The sequence below is a fragment of the Argentina silus genome (assembly GCF_951799395.1).
Source record: "Argentina silus genome assembly, chromosome: 4".
Lineage (NCBI taxonomy): Eukaryota > Metazoa > Chordata > Actinopteri > Argentiniformes > Argentinidae > Argentina > Argentina silus.
Genome location: NC_139658.1, coordinates 26,011,946 through 26,029,581, shown reverse-complemented (window position 1 = coordinate 26,029,581; position 17,636 = coordinate 26,011,946). Strand labels below are relative to the sequence as shown.

General features: G+C 45.0%; 1 protein-coding gene across 1 annotated transcript; it reads left to right on the top strand.

Moving 5' to 3' along the window:
• Positions 1 to 1,937: 1,937 nt before the first annotated feature.
• LOC310803716 (immunoglobulin-like and fibronectin type III domain-containing protein 1) lies at positions 1,938 to 11,346 on the top strand (the record flags this gene model as incomplete). The annotated part of the gene is made up of 22 exons (XM_083668570.1): positions 1,938 to 1,986; positions 2,197 to 2,319; positions 2,714 to 2,853; positions 3,082 to 3,181; positions 3,460 to 3,505; positions 3,773 to 3,956; positions 4,192 to 4,305; positions 4,415 to 4,577; positions 4,691 to 4,963; positions 5,423 to 5,815; positions 6,095 to 6,219; positions 6,598 to 6,739; positions 6,898 to 7,191; positions 7,328 to 7,624; positions 8,045 to 8,224; positions 8,402 to 8,530; positions 8,886 to 9,194; positions 9,276 to 9,361; positions 9,665 to 9,857; positions 10,206 to 10,502; positions 10,842 to 11,225; positions 11,342 to 11,346. The coding sequence occupies 22 exons, from the start codon at positions 1,938 to 1,940 to the stop codon at positions 11,344 to 11,346; spliced, it is 4,026 nt and encodes a 1,341-aa protein (XP_083524696.1).
• Positions 11,347 to 17,636: the final 6,290 nt, after the last annotated feature.

Genomic DNA, 17,636 nt, shown 5'->3' with positions numbered 1-17,636 from the left:
ACACTCAAGCTCAAATGCATTCTGCCAAAGTTGTCAAACACACAGTGTTAGCTAATGACTTACAGGAGATGCTGCTCTTCCTGAGACTGTTTTGCACCTATTGATTTAGGATTGCTTATGAAGTAGTAAAATCCTTTGGTTATGAGAGAGGTAATATAGCTTGCTCCATTTGCAGCGACTTGCGTCACCTCCTGGTGCATGCTGGATGGTTTTATGAGGTATGTGACCTATTGCATGCAGAATGGGACAGGTCACCAGACACGGTCTCCTGAAGGCATGCGGAGGATTCTCTGATTACACGAATTCTTTCATTTACATCCATCTTCAATTACTAACTCTTGGAGCGTATCATGAGCCAACCTACAGCATATACACTACAACACACACACTACAACACACACACTACAACACACACACTACAACACACACACTACGTGCTGCTGAAAGCTTGGATTAAAGAAGTGCTCTTACTGCACTGTGTTTTTATGAAACATTCTGAATGTCATATAAAATGAATAACTGAACGTTTCCTCATTTTAAAAACAAGTGGTTAAATACCCAGAACTATTTCCTTGTTAAACAAATAGAATCATCTTTAAGAAGCTTAAAAAACAGACAGTTAATAAAGAGTGTCATTGTATCTTGACATTTAAATATAACGGCATAATCTATTCCAGAAAGCAATATAGATGTCACCGGAGCTGGCTTCAAACCCAATTAAATAATAAAATGCTAAGTTTCACTCGGCTGTTTATTCAAATGTACAAGATGGCAAAAAATGCTGTACTCCACAGTGCTGTTCTTCATTCCAAATAGAGACCTCACAAATAGGGTTTACTCAAAATGTGTCAACATCAGATTCCTACTGCAGACATATTGCCTAAATCCAGCGGTTAAAGCAATGGGTGGATGTCACCCGTTGCTGACTCTGACCATCTGGAGAAGATTAATTGTGAGGCAGACAGATGGGGTTTCTCACCGGCACTAATAGCTGTCCGGCTGCCTGCTGCTCCGTCGTCACCCTGAAGACATGTGCTGCGGTCTTCCTTCATAGCCCCAATGTAGGCCTATTCCTGTTCATAGCCCCAATTAATGCATGTTCCTTCATAGCCCCAATGTAGGCCTATTCCTGTTCATAGCCCCAATTAATGCATGTTCCTTCATAGCCCCAATGTACACCTATTCCTTCATAGCCCCAATGTACACCTATTCTTTCATAGCCCCAATGTAGACCTATTCCTGTTCATAGCCCTCAATGTAGGCCTGTTCCTGTTCATAGCCATCAATGTAGGCCTGTTCCTGTTCATAGCCATCAATGTAGGCCTGGTCCTGTATATAGCCCTAAATGTAGGCCTGTTCCTGTTCATAGCCCTTCATAGGCCTGTTCCTCTTCATAGCCCTAACCCTAACCTCAATGTAGGCCTGTTCCTCTTCATAGCCCTTCATAGGCCTGTTCCTTGTCATAGCCCTAACCCTAACCTCAATGTAGGCCTGTTCCTGTTCATAGCCCTTCATAGGCCTGTTCCTCTTCATAGCCCTAACCCTAACCTCAATGTAGGCCTGTTCCTCTTCATAGCCCTAACCTTAACCTCAATGTAGGCCTGGTCCTGTTCATAGGCCTTCGTAGGCCTGTTCCTTCTCTGCTGTGAGCCAGAGTGTGATTACTGAGTGTATGTGCCAGTGACCAACAGGGAAGCACTTTGTTGACTTCATTGTTTCTAAGGGACACAGTTCTTTCTGTTTCTGTTGCAGTCACACTCATCACGTCAACACCATAGACCCAGCAGATCTCCACACATTATTACTACTGGTTCCATGAACATGATGCCAAATATACAAACTGGTCTTCTACTTTATCTGATGTGCTTTGATTTAAATGGTGTGATATTCTTTCAGTACCAGAGAGTCCATAAATCTGCCGAGCAGTTTTCTTCACCATGAAGTTTAGAAAGACTAAAGAGCCAGAGCCGTCCGCTCCAGGCCAGGGTACGTCATGGTTTATTGCATTTCAGTTTCTCTTTTGCTTATTCAACGTTTATTTTACTCTTAATAAATGTATACAAATATTCAAAAACATACATAATTGTCTTATAACTTGCAGGTTCTGAATCTAACTACAGTACATGTATTAGAGGATTGTCATGTACAGTATGTAATGTATGTCTAATCTTGTGTTTTTTTCTCAATTAAAAACAGTGGCAATCAAGAAGAGGTCTAAGGTGCCGGGGGTCATGATCACACAGTTTGTGGAGGAGATTCCAGAGGGAAAGAGCCACCCAGACTTCACCCGCAAACCCATCGCTCTGACCATCCAGGAGGGTAAGCTTCACTCATCAACCCCAAATGCTCTGAATTTATGTGAAAAGGTATTTAAAATATAATTACAATCTATCAATTACAACAATCAATCTACAATCACTTGTTTGTGATTGGCATAAGCTACTGAATATACTAAGATCCTCTTATATGTGTACAGTAATTACTTTAGCAACATCAATGTTGCTTGGTTATCACATAGAAAAAGGGTAGTGTTTTTAACTTTAATAAGAGTGGAACAATGACTCAACTCCATTACTAGTCAATTCCAAGGCAAGTACACCATTAATGTCATGACATGATAATACATAATGCTGTTACCAGGGAATGACATGGTTAGTACGTAGATGGGAGATGGCAGACTATGTTGGCACTGACACCATGCTGTGCTGTGTAGGGAAATTGGCTATTTTCAAAGCCATAGTGGCTGGTGATCCGACACCAACTGTGACATGGGCTAGAAACAACGGAGACACCTCTGACCCGGAGAAATACCAGCTGGTGCATGACCCCATCAACAATGAGCACTCCTTACAGGTACGTCCACACGGTCACCAAACCAGGGAGGGTCACCACACCAGGGAGGGTCACTACTGACAGACATGTGTTCTTCAGTCTGTAGTCTTCCGTCTGATATGAACAACATTTCCACTATGAATCTAGATCTCTGATCTGAACTAAGATGTTGCTGTGTCTGTGCCTTTCACTTTAATGTTGACAGCTTTGTTTCTGAGGGTCATGATCTCTGTTGATGTGTGTCCACAGATGCCGGACATATCACCAGAGCAGGTCGACACCTACAAATGTTTTGCCACCAATGAATATGGAAGGGCTGTTGTCACTGCTGCCCTCAATGTCATCGAATGTGAGGAGACCATTCATCATTTGTTGATATGCTTCAACCTGGTTCCCACCCATAACAGTGTGTCGTAGCGACATTGCTCTTTTATAAATGTAAGAACTGGAGAATAAAAATCTCTTTCATTTCAGTGGGGTTTAAGAAGAGCAAGGCGATGCAGCAGACCAGAACAGGTGACTAGCCGTTCATTCAGAGTCCTAGCCTGTGAAGACAGGCACCATTTAAATAACAAAAAACTACTATACAAAAGTGTAATATTTAATAACAATGTAATCTCAATTTAGCTCCTCGGGAGACTCCTTCAGACTTCAAAAAGGCCTTAAGGACTCGGTAAGACCATGTTGCAGGCCAATCAAATCAAGTAGAAGAACATGCTACAGGCCAATCAGACCAAGTAGAACATGCTACAGGCCAATCAAATCAAGTAGAAGAACATGCTACAGGCCAATCAGGCCAAGTAGAAGAGCATGCTACAGGCCAATCAGACCAAGTAGAAGTCAGTCTGAATATAACAGTAGGAATTTGTACCATCATGATTGTGAAGCCAAGGTGTAATTAGATGGTAATTTCCAAATTCTACCCTTCTTGTTGTTGAAGGGCTGAGCAACCCAAAACTGAGAAGAAGGAAGGAGAGATCGATGACAAGTTCTGGGAGCTCTTGCTAAGTGCAAAGAAGTCAGAGTATGAGGCCCTGATGGCTGAATACGGAGTCACCGACTTCCGCTGGATGCTGAAGAAACTGAACGCCATGAAGAAGGAGAGGGAGGAGGAGCAAGCACAGGTTTGACCTCAACTCAGTCTGAGACCATTAAAACAACCAGGACTGCTGTAAGAAAACACCACAGGAAGAACTATTCTAAAAGAGGGTTTTTTTGTTTTTATGTAGTCAATTTTCACTAGCATACAGGCCCGGAGTAGATGTTTACTTTAGGAAATATCAACTACTCACCATCATCAAACATACTGCCAGTGGGGACGAACAGTGATTGGCTTATCCTTGTGTGTGATGCTTTCAGTTCATTACGGAGCTTGGCAACCTAAAACCCATTGAGATCAAATCTGGTGGAGGAGCAGAGTTTGAGTTTGACATGTCACTCATCAACCCCAACAGTCAGATCTTCATGTACAAGGTGAGCTTGTTGTGAGAATAACGTGGTGTGATACTGTTATTGTCCAATATTATTACATTATAGCAGCTGAGACAGACTGTGTTCATGTGTGATTATGTGTTGTTTAAAGGATGGAGTGATGGTAGCTTTCGGTCTCGATGTAGATGTGAAGCATAGTCTGAAGCGAACCGGCAAGAAGTTTACGTTCAGCATCAAAGACCTCCTGCCAGAGGATGCTGGGATGTACTCCATCGATGTAGAAGGAGTCAACATCTTCTCAACAGAATTCAAAAGTGAGATAAAGCTTCGATTTACAAACACAATATTTTTCATTCACCACTAAAACATGGAATTCTACGCTTTTGAAAAAAAACAAAAAGCGAATATCTATCTGTCTATCATCTAGTCCCCATGGTGGATTTCCTGGTCAAGATTCAGGAGGTGAAGGCCCTGGAGAGAGAGGATGCTGTGTTTGAGTGTGTCCTGTCTCAGCCCATGACCAAGATTTCCTGGATGGGGAAGAGCGTGGCGTTGGAGCAGGGGGAGAAATATGACATCACTGTGTCTGAGGACATGCTCATCCACAGACTGCTGGTCAAAGACTGCCAGAAACTGGATAACGGGATTTATGCAGCAGTAGCAGGAATCAAATCCTGCAACGCCTTTCTTATAGTGGAACGTAAGATGATAACATTTCAAATATCAAACAACAAACATATTTAATCCTTGAATGCTGTGGTGGATGGAAGTTTGAGTTTGTGATTTGTTTGGTTATTCTGTGACGGCCGTCTACGCAGTATACAGCTGTGAAACTACAGAAGTGCATATTACAGGCGTTTGAAACGTGGCTCACATTGTTTACAAATAATGGAGTAAAAGAAGCCTATATTTTGGGTTCTGACAGTTGAAGTACAGTAAGCATGAGGCATTTATGCTATATTGTTCAAGAGTCATTGGCTACAAATCATTAACTTCAAGGTCCAAAAATGTATTGTACCAATCCCAGATTACCCCTTTAAGGTATTATAAATCAAATTATGAATGTAATTATCAAACAAATCAAACATTTATAATTCACACACATGTTCAAGACATATACAAAACTAAACGTGCATCTCTGTACCTACTCTCTTTTCAGCTGATAAAGATCCAAACACTGGAAAGAAGAAAGCCCGCAAAACAACTCAAGCTGGTGGTGGAGGAGCTGACCTGGCAAAGATCGCTCAGGAGCAACAGGCTAAGCTGCACCAGGAGCGAGAGGAGAGGATAGAGATGGTGAAGGCTGCCCAGGCCAAGGCTGCAGCAGCCCCACCAGAGCCCAAAGCAGAACCGAAAACAACAGAACTGGAAACAACAGAACCGGAATCAACACAGCCAGAATCAACACAGCCAGAACCAAAGGAGCCCCAGCCTAAGCCTGCGGAAGAGAAGACGGTCGTAGAGACTCCTCCAGAGGAACAGGAGGAGCTGCCGGTGGAAGAGAAGAAGAAAAGAGTGAGGACAGGTCCACTGATCCCAGACACAGTCATAGGTAGGACATCTAGGACCCAGATTAAGAGTGAGGACAGGTCCACTGGTCCCAGACACAGTCATAGGTAGGACATCTAGGGCTGGACCCAGATTAAGCGTAGTGCTGGATTTAATTACTCTTAATGCAAAATCTCCAATCGGCTTTTTAGTTTTATCTTTAATCTGTGTCCGGGAATCCAGGACATAAAGTCCCCCTCATTATACAGCTGTTGTTCATGGATGTGAGTCGATTGTGGTTTCCTGTCATTCCCACTAAGCAGAGATGTTACGTGTTCTCTAGATCCAGGAGTGCATTTCACCAGCGGCCTGTCAGACACCAACACCAACATGGGGGAGTCAGCAGAGCTGCTCTGCAAGCTGAGCAGGGAGGACTGTGATGGAGTCTGGTACAAGGACGGGAAAGAGGTGGGTTTAGAGGTGTAGTGACTTCAGACAGGGAACGTTATTTGAAACGCGTCTTCAAAAATATGGTAAGCGTGGCTGGACATTCTGTTAAAAAAGAAAATCTCATCAATCTTGTTTTGCAGATAATGACAACCCCACAGCAGTGACTGTACCACACATGAATAATAATGCAGAGACTAGGATTAGAGTTAGGGTTAGGGTTAGGGTTAGGGTTAGTACAGTGGGCAGGAACAGTTAGTACAGTCGGTACAGTGACTGTACCACGCATGAATAATAATGCAGAGACTCGACTCAGAGAAGCAGATCCCTCTCACAGTTGTTTAACTGGGGGTTTAGGTGGTTAAGGGTGAAGGTGTGTCTGTGTGTGTTTCTATCCAGATAACAACATCAGATGACATCTCCATAGTGAAAGACGGGACCACCCACAAACTGGTGGTCAAAAACTGCAAGGAGGATGATGCTGGAAAATACCGCTTTGAGGCCGATGGTCGTAAAACAGAGGCTATGCTGATTGTGGATGGTAATGGAGTCAGTCTGTCTATCAGAACCAGCACTCAGCATCAGTACTGTGCAAATGCAGAGTAATGCGAGGGCAAATATGCATATGTAAAACCAGCTATAATATAGCCTTGTGGACGTGTGTATAATATTCACATGTATAGGATGTGTGTATTACAGACCCACCCAAGATTAACCCTGATGACCTGGCTGATTTCTGTAAGCCGGTCATCATAAAGGTCGGCCAGAACGCTACCTTCAAGCTCAACTTTCTGGGCCGAGAACCTATGAAGGTGCACTGGTACAACGAAGGTGAAGAGCTGTCGGAGGAAAGCCACATCAACATCGAGAAGTCTACCTCACACAGCCGCCTTCTCCTCAGCAAGTGCCAGCGCAAAGACACCGGGGAAATCAAGATTAAGATCAAGAACGAATGTGGAACTATTGAGGCCGTATCCAGGCTCACTGTGCTCGGTCAGTGGTTTATATCTGCAGTATAACATGCTGTTATCTCCAGTATGCCTGGAATCTCTTAACCTCACACACCTACCACTTTCTTCTTGTGAAGCGTTACCTAACCTGAGATCTCTTTTCCTGTTCCTGCCCACAGACCGGCCTACCCCTCCACAGGGCCCGGTGGATGTCATTGAAAGCTCCTCAGCATGTATTGAGTTCAAGTGGAGGCCCCCTAAAGATGAAGGCGGCTCTCCGGTGACCAACTACATCCTGGAGCGGCAGCAGCTGGGCCGGAACACCTGGCAGAAGCTGGGTCAGATCCCTGGGGAGGCGACATACCGGGACACCAACGTGGACCACGGCCGGAAGTACTGCTACCACATCAGAGCCGTTACTGAGGAGGGCATCAGTGAGATGATAGAAACAGACGACATCCAGGCAGGAACCAAGGGTGAGAGATCCTCCCACTGGAATGAACAAGAAATGTGTCTGTGTGACTGTTCGTTACTCCACTTGTGCAACAACACAAACCATTCAACTCCATATGCAGTACTGAGCAGGGTTCTCCCCGGGATTTTTGAACAGCGTGGCACTGGATTGTATCATCAAAACCCAATTCATCAAACTGCATTCATCAAAAAATGCAGCTGAATTCACTGAGGAACATCATAACTCTTTCACTTTCCCTTTCATTTTTTACAACGATTTTGTTGGTGATCAAAGATAGTTATCATGACTAAATATGTAGTTTCATTTGCCTTGACACTTTTACACCATGACGCCACCCAGGTCACAGCGTGGGCAGTGATCCTCCGTTCTGTAGAAGAGAACCCTGACTAAGTAACACAATGGCCTTGTTATTGATCCTCAGCATACCCAGGAGCCCCTGCTGCCCCCAAGGTGGTCACTGCCTTCAAGGACTGCATCAACCTGGCGTGGGCTCCTCCTGCCAAGACTGGAGGAACCAACATCCTGGGATACAACCTGGAGAAACGCAAGAAGGGCAGCAGCATCTGGGGCGCTGTCAACCCACCGGACGAGCCTATCAAAGGTGTGGCCATTTCGATTGCGCTTCATAGCAGGAAATACAATTAATTGTTGATGCAAATTGCTATACAGTGAATGCATAGCTTCACATAATTATGTCTTTCAGCCAAATTATAGAACTGCTGAAAGATCATAAAGATATGTTTTGATCCCTCATACTGTCCTGTTGTCATGGCCACAGAGAAGCAGCACGGAGTGAAGGACATCATCGAGGGGATGGAGTATGAGTTCCGTGTTGCAGCCATTAACATCTCTGGTGCTGGAGAGCCAAGTACCCCCTCTGAATTTGTAATTGCAAGAGACCCGAAGAGTGAGTTCTACTTATGAGAAGATAATTATGACAAATTCAAGAGCAAGTCATTATTGTTAAATACAGCCCATGTATAATTTCATAACGGCGTATAATCTTGCAATAGAAAATGTGTACGTTCTGTCGAGCAAATCATTCATCTAATTTATATGTTTTTATTGATATGTTCTGCCTTGTGTTTGTAACAAATACACATCGGGGCAGGGAGTGAAAAAGACTGAATTGGATTGGTAAAAATATAATATCAGGGATATATCCTAGTTTACAGATAAACAGTTTTGTACAAAGTGAACACTTTAGCATACAGTACACTTCCAACTGAGTTGAGTGCTGATTCAGTTATGCATCATTCCAGAGCCTCCCGGTAAAGTCCTTGAGCTGAAGGTGACAGACTCCACCTACACCACCTTGTCCCTGGCTTGGACTAAACCCAAGGACATTGAAGGGGTTGAAGATGAAGCCAAGGGATACTTTGTGGAGCTCAGACCAGCAGAGGACCCAGAGTGGGGTCGCTGTAACACCAACGCCATCATCATGAACTCTTTCACGGTGAAAGGCATGAAGTCCATGGCCATGTACTGGGTGAGAGTCATTGCCACCAACGATGGCGGCGAGGGGGAGCCTCAGGGGTTGGACAACTACATCCTGGCCATGCCGCCCCCAGGTGAGCGAAATAGAAGTAGCAACACTGTATTGTCAAGCACAGTACAATAATCCCTAACAATCTTTCCCTGACTTCTCACAGTGAGGCCAAAGTTCACTGATGCCAAAATGAAGACCTTCATCATAGTGAGAGCCGGGAACTCAGCTCGAGTCAACATCAACTTTGAGGTTCAGTGTACAAAAAAATTGTGCAAAATATTCAGCATGTAAAACATGCCTAATCCTGTATTACAGTGGAATTGACACTCTCAAAGGCACATTTCAGAACTCACTCAATGCTATTCCACGTAAGTGTGATACTCAGACCCAAGCATTTCATGCAATTGTGTAAATATGACATCAGATCAGCACATTTTATACAGATGTCCTTGGACAACACGACCTCACAGCAGGTCACTGGTTGATGCATATATATATATATATATGTATTAAACCTCCAGCTAAGTCTGTGCCGTTGTGTGTTTTTGGCAGGCTTCCCCGGTGCCAAATATAACCTGGCTAAAGGACAGCATGCCTGTGTCAAAACGTGTAACCGTTAGCAACGCAGATGGCCAATCACAGCTCCTCCTGCCAACAGCAGAGCGGTCGGACACAGGCATCTATACCATAATAGTCAAGAACATTGTTGGCCAGGAGACGGTCAGTGTGGAGATCAGAGTGACAGGTACCCCTTCCTCAACCTGTGGTGGATGTGTGGTGGATGTGTGGTGGATGTGTGGTGGATGTGTGGTGGTCCGTAAAGCAGCCTGATCTGCACTGTGTCAGTATTACACTTCCACATCTAGTTTTCTTTCAAGAGGCCATGAAAAAACGAAAAGATCGATAACCCTTTACTCTAGAGTCATTGTTTAGAATTTTCTGAAATAATTAACCAGAAAGAACCAATTGTTATTACTATGATTTCATATTAAAAGTTAATGAGTGGTAATAGGACTGTAAAATAAAGCTTCAACTTAAATTCAATAAGTTGATTATAGACACAGTGTGATGGTCTCTGACCTGTGACCTCCAGATGACCCCAAGCCCCCGGGCCCGGTGGAGCTGGAGCAGAACGTGCCAGGCACGGTGACCGTGACCTGGACTCCCTCTCCAGACGAGAAGAGGGACGACAGGCTGCACTACCGGGTGTCCAAGAGAGACTCCGTCAAACGCACCTGGCACACTGTGGCCGACCACCTCTTCAACAACAACTTCACGGTCATCAACATCCTGCCAGGGAGGGAGTACTACTTCCGGGTGTACGCCAAGAATGACATGGGCCTCTCCGACCCGTCCGACTCCCCGACCTGGGTGGTGACCAAGAAGAAAGGCATGTTAGGAAGGTTGAGGAACGTTGTGTGTGTGACGTTGTAGTCCAGTAGAGGATAGGTCACCCTCAAAAGACAAAAAAAACATTCATTAATTGCTAGATTGGTAAAAAAAAAAAAAACAGGAAAGCATATGAATATACGGCTGGGATCATTTTGAATATTTGTTGACTGAGTTTCAAAGGGATGAATTAGATGGGATATATTTGCAATACATTTAATGAATAATCAAACTGAGGTCAAAAGTGATAAGATGAAAAGGAATGTGCAAGGAAATTGGTCTAGTGAAAGCTAACAAAGCGAATACTTCCTTCCCCATTCTTTTTTTGTGTCCTACCCAGATAAGTTCTCAATGACACTACCCCCATCCAAGACCTGCAACCTCGAGACAGCGCCATCGTTCCTGGTGCCTCTGAAGACGCACGGCAGCCCCCCGGGGTACGAGTGCTACATGACCTGTGCAGTGGGGGGAAACCCCCGGCCCCACGTCACCTGGTACCGCAACAACATCAGCCTCAACACCAACACCAACTACCTCATCACCAACACCTGTGGCGTCTGCTCCATGCTCATCCTGAGGGTCGGACCCAAGGACACCGGAGAGTACAAGGTCATCGCTGACAACGCCCTGGGGAGGGTGGAGTGCACCAACAACCTCACTGTGAAAGGTAACGCTCTGCTCTGCTCCAGCGCCTGTCAGCAGCATGCTGCAGCAGCACAGCATGGTGGGACTCCAGATACAACATGACCGGTCTGATGTCCAGCATGGAGAGGAACCTGTGTTCCTCTCACGGTCTACAGTGCATCTCTGACTCTCTCTCTCTACTCCCTTCTCTTTCAGAGTGAAGAGATGCAGCAGTGCTCTTCCGTGGCTCCTGTCCTGCTTGTTAAATCTATAAAGTATTTAGAGAGCTTATCGGTGAGCTGGTGTGTGAGTGTGCAGCAGTGGCTTTGAGAGATTTGGGCTTAGATTTGTGGACCTCCACATGCATCCACTACTGGTTGTTGAGCAGTAAGGTGTGTTTACTTTTTTTGATGCTCTACATCTCAAGTGCTCCTAATAACAAGCATTTTAATTGTATTTATCACAATCTGATTGTGTTAATAATACCAATGTCACTATACCTAAATGTAGGTAAATGCATATTATTTATAATTTGGTTTAATATAATTTAGATCAATACTGTGAAGATTGTATTGCAAGGGGAAGGATCCTTTGGGCTAAAATGAGTTTTATACTGGTTATCAAAGGAAGCTCTTTGTGAGATGCATCACGTGGTAAAAGGAGCTGACTCAGACCCCCACCTGTGTTAGGGTTAGAGCACCCCACCTGTGTTACGGTTAGAGCACCCCACCTGTGTTAGGGTTAGAGCACCCCACCTGTGTTAGGGTTAGAGCACCCCACCTGTGTTAGGGTTAGAGCACCCCACCTGTGTTAGGGTTAGAGCACAGACAACAACGACTCACAATCGGCTCAGAATCAATGTCCTGTCAATGTTGCTGACACCTCTAATCTGAGAGCCAGCATCGTCTTTTACTTCTAATGTAAAAAGTGAAAACAATAAATAAACAATAAAGGTTTTGTTTTAGGGTGGTATGCAATTAAATAAATGTTATGATGAGTTCTCACTGTCATGATACTGTAAATATTGTGATTTTCCACTTTCCAGCCTGACCCCATTAATGCCCTCCTTCCTGACATGGGCATAGCTGTCATGTTCTGTCCCCAAACAGCGAGGTCATCCAACACAGAACACGGTTCTGAACAGTCAAAAACCCATTGGGATGGTGTCCGCTGTACAGAATACCCTCGGGTTGTACTCTGAGCCCCTCTGTGTGCTGTGCTCACACACACTCTCAACACCCGCCATGTTGTGTAGTCACACACACACACACACACACACACACACACACACACACACACTCAACACCCTCCATGTTCTGTAGTCACACACACACACACACACACACACACACACACACACACACACACACACACACACACACACACACGCACACACTCTCAACCTCCTCTGTGTGCTGTGGTCACACTGTGCTTTTGTTTTGCCAACTGTCGCTGAGCTTCCCATGTCTGTTTTAGTGCGGGCATGCAGCCGTGTTCTTTCAGGGGTGTTCAGGGGAGTTAATAATGGAAAGTCATAAAACAGAAGAATTCATAGGCATGACGAGGTGTTTGACCTGGTAAACATTTGGTCATTTACTGGTTTTGAGTTTCAGGAAATGCAAACATTATCAATAGCATTTGATAGCATTTGCTCTCCAAATGTTATTGACAGAGGTCTTTAATAGGACAGGAATGACATTTACAAGAGTAAACATTTACAGATGAGAACAGGCTTCACTCTCAGGTTCGTTATCCACCATTCCTTAGTTACAGAGATACAGAATCAGAAATGTGACAGTCATGTAATGACATCAGAGACAGGGGCATCAGAGACAGGGGGGTCAGAGACATCAGAGACAGGGGGGTCAGAGACATCAGAGACAGGGGCATCAGAGACAGGGGGGTCAGAGACATCAGAGACAGGGGCATCAGAGACAGGGGGGTCAGAGACATCAGAGACAGGGGCATCAGAGACAGGGGTGACAGTCATGTAATGTCAAGTTCTTCAGCATTGTTTGGCAGAGGAATTCCACAGCTCCTGACTTCGTGACACAGGCAGTAAAAGCTTCAACATCAAGCTGCTCAGCTTATACTGCAGCCTGAAATATCCACAACACAATGTAAGAATCCACAAGCATGTCTCATGGTGTTCCATTCCTGAGATCACAACCTGAAGGAGCAGCATGACTGCATGACGTTATGGCAACGTTCTATTACACATCATAATGTCTCAAACAATACAGTACCATGCTTACAGTAAATAAAATGCATTTTTATTCAACCTTTATTCATCCAGGTTTGTCTTACAAAATCTCTTTTTCAAGAGAGACCTGGTCCAAGACAGCAAAAGGTATTGTTAAAACCGAGTCAATCTCATTTGAGAACAAAGTGTTACTTCATTTTAACTCAGCTAGGCCTCCACCCACCCCCAGCCAGGCCTCCACCCACCCCCAGTCAGGCCTCCACCCACCCCCAACCAGGCCTCCATCCACCCACCCCCAGCCAGGCCTCCACCCACCCCCAGTCAGGCCTCCACCCACCCCCAGCCAGGCCTCCATCCATCCACCCCCAGCCAGGCCTCCATCCACCCACCCCCAGCCAGGCCTCCACCCACCCCCAACCAGGCCTCCATCCACCCACCCCCAGCCAGGCCTCCACCCACCCCCAGTCAGGCCTCCACCCACCCCCAGCCAGGCCTCCACCCACCCCCAACCAGGCCTCCATCCACCCACCCCCAGCCAGGCCTCCACCCACCCCCAGCCAGGCCTCCACCCACCCCCATCCAGGCCTCCATCCACCCACCCCCAGCCAGGCCTCCACCCACCCCCGTCCAGGCCTCCATCCACCCACCCCCAGCCAGGCCTCCACCCACCCCCAGCCAGGCCTCCACCCACCCCCATCCAGGCCTCCATCCACCCACCCCCAGCCAGGCCTCCACCCACCCCCAACCAGGCCTCCATCCACCCACCCCCAGCCAGGCCTCCACCCACCCCCATCCAGGCCTCCATCCACCCACCCCCAGCCAGGCCTCCACCCACCCCCATCCAGGCCTCCATCCACCCACCCCCAGCCAGGCCTCCACCCACCCCCAGCCAGGCCTCCACCCACCTCCATCCAGGCCTCCATCCACCCACCCCCAGCCAGGCCTCCACCCACCCCCAACCAGGCCTCCATCCACCCACCCCCAGCCAGGCCTCCACCCACCCCCAACCAGGCCTCCATTCACCCACCCCCAGCCAGGCCTCCACCCACCCCCAGCCAGGCCTCCATCCACCCACCCCCAGCCAGGCCTCCGCCCACCCCCAGCCAGGCCTCCACCTACCCCCAGCCAGGCCTCCACCCACCCCCGGGTGGCTCTGTGGTTGCATCCTATGGCGCCTTGTCTGCTACTCCTGTCACTGTACGTTTTATAAGACTTTTATGATTGGTGGGAGCCATCTGAACTTTCATCTGAGCCTCCTATAAAAAGCACAACAGAAACAGACACCAGAGAGCTTGCTCATAAAAAGCACAATAAATTGCACTTAAATCCCAAGAGACCTGCTGCACTGTCCAACCTTGGGTTTTACGGCAGCAACATTCCTGGCACCTGCAGATGGACTGGATGCCACACAACTACTACTGGTACCACACAACTACTGCTGGTACCACACAACTACTACTGGTACCACACAACTACTACTGGTACCACACAACTACTACTGGTACCACAACTACTGCTGGTACCACACAACTACTGCTGGTACCACACAACTACTACTGGTACCACACAACTACTACTGGTACCACAACTACTGCTGGTACCACACAACTACTGCTGGTACCACACAACTACTACTGGTACCACAACTACTGCTGGTACCACACAACTACTACTGGTACCACACAACTACTGCTGGTACCACACAACTACTGCTGGTACCACACAACTACTGCTGGCACCACATGTGACTACATAATGTCCAGTCTTTGTGTGTTTTGTTTCAGGCCTGACTGACGGGAGAGATAGAGGTTAAAAATAACACTGTTGATATCAAAATGTTGTCGTACAGAAACACGGGAGGGAAGCCCCCCTGCACGATTTCTGAAACCTTAAAGAAGGCAGCTTGCTGCTGAAAGGTTTTAATAAATAATGAGCATGGGAGTGAGAGTGTGAGGCTGTCTTTCTCTCTGTTAAGTTTCTCCCGCCAGACTAGGGAGTCCATTTTCATGCTTTTTGTAAGCCCTCCTGCACACCCAAGCATAATACAGCCTTCATAACGTTACCCGTAACTGAACTATGAAGACATTATTGTATCAACACCAATCTACTCCTCCATAACAACACTACTGTACTCCTCCATAACAACACTACTGTACTCTATATCAACACTACTGTACTCCATAACAACACTACTGTACTCTATATCAATACTACTGTACTCTATAACAACACTACTGTACTCTATATCAATACTACTGTACTCTATATCAACACTACTGTACTCCTCCATAACAACACTACTGTACTCTATAACAACACTACTGTACTCCTCTATATCAACACTACTGTACTCCTCTATATCAACACTACTGTACTCCTCCATAACAACACTACTGTACTCCATAACAACACTACTGTACTCCTCCATAACAACACTACTGTACTCCTCCATAACAACACTACTGTACTCCTCCATAACAACACTACTGTACTCCTCCATATCAACACTACTGTACTCCTCCATATCAACACTACTGTACTCCTCCATAACAACACTACTGTACTCTATAACAACACTACTGTACTCCTCCATAACAACACTACTGTACTCTATAACAACACTACTGTACTCCTCCATATCAACACTACTGTACTCCTCCATAACAACACTACTGTACTCCTCCATATCAACACTACTGTACTCCTCCATATCAACACTACTGTACTCCTCCATATCAACACTACTGTACTCCTCCATATCAACACTACTGTACTCTATATCAACACTACTGTACTCCTCCATAACAACACTACTGTACTCCTCCATAACAACACTACTGTACTCCTCCATAACAACACTACTGTACTCCTCCATAACAACACTACTGTACTCCTCCATAACAACACTACTGTACTCTATAACAACACTACTGTACTCCTCCATAACAACACTACTGTACTCCTCCATAACAACACTACTGTACTCTATATCAACACTACTGTACTCTATATCAACACTACTGTACTCTATAACAATACTACTGTACTCTATAACAACACTACTGTACTCTATAACAACACTACTGTACTCTATAACAACACTACTGTACTCTATAACAACACTACTGTACTCTATAACAATACTACTGTACTCTATAACAATACTACTGTACTCTATAACAACACTACTGTACTCTATATCAACACTACTGTACTCTATAACAATACTACTGTACTCTATAACAACACTACTGTACTCCTCCATAACAACACTACTGTACTCTATAACAACACTACTGTACTCTATAACAACACTACTGTACTCTATAACAATACTACTGTACTCTATAACAACACTACTGTACTCTATATCAACACTACTGTACTCTATATCAACACTACTGTACTCTATAACAATACTACTGTACTCTATAACAATACTACTGTACTCTATAACAACACTACTGTACTCTATAACAACACTACTGTACTCTATAACAATACTACTGTACTCTATAACAACACTACTGTACTCTATAACAACACTACTGTACTCTATAACAATACTACTGTACTCTATATCAATACTAGTGTACTCTATAACAACACTACTGTACTCTATAACAATACTACTGTACTCTATATCAATACTACTGTACTCTATAACAACACTACTGTACTCTATAACAATACTAGTGTACTCTATAACAACACTACTGTACTCTATAACAACACTACTGTACTCCTCCATAACAACACTACTGTACTCTATAACAACACTACTGTACTCTATAACAACACTACTGTACTCCTCCATAACAACACTACTGTACTCTATAACAACACTACTGTACTCCTCCATAACAACACTACTGTACTCTATAACAACACTACTGTACTCTATATCAATACTACTGTACTCTATATCAATACTACTGTACTCTATATCAACACTACTGTACTCCTCCATAACAACACTACTGTACTCTATAACAACACTACTGTACTCTATATCAACACTACTGTACTCCTCCATAACAACACTACTGTACTCTATATCAACACTACTGTACTCTATATCAACACTACTGTACTCCTCCATAACAACACTACTGTACTCCTCCATAACAATACTACTGTACTCCTCCATAACAACACTACTGTACTCTATATCAACACTACTGTACTCTATATCAACACTACTGTACTCCTCCATAACAACACTACTGTACTCTATATCAACACTACTGTACTCTATATCAACACTACTGTACTCTATATCAACACTAGTGTACTCTATATCAACAC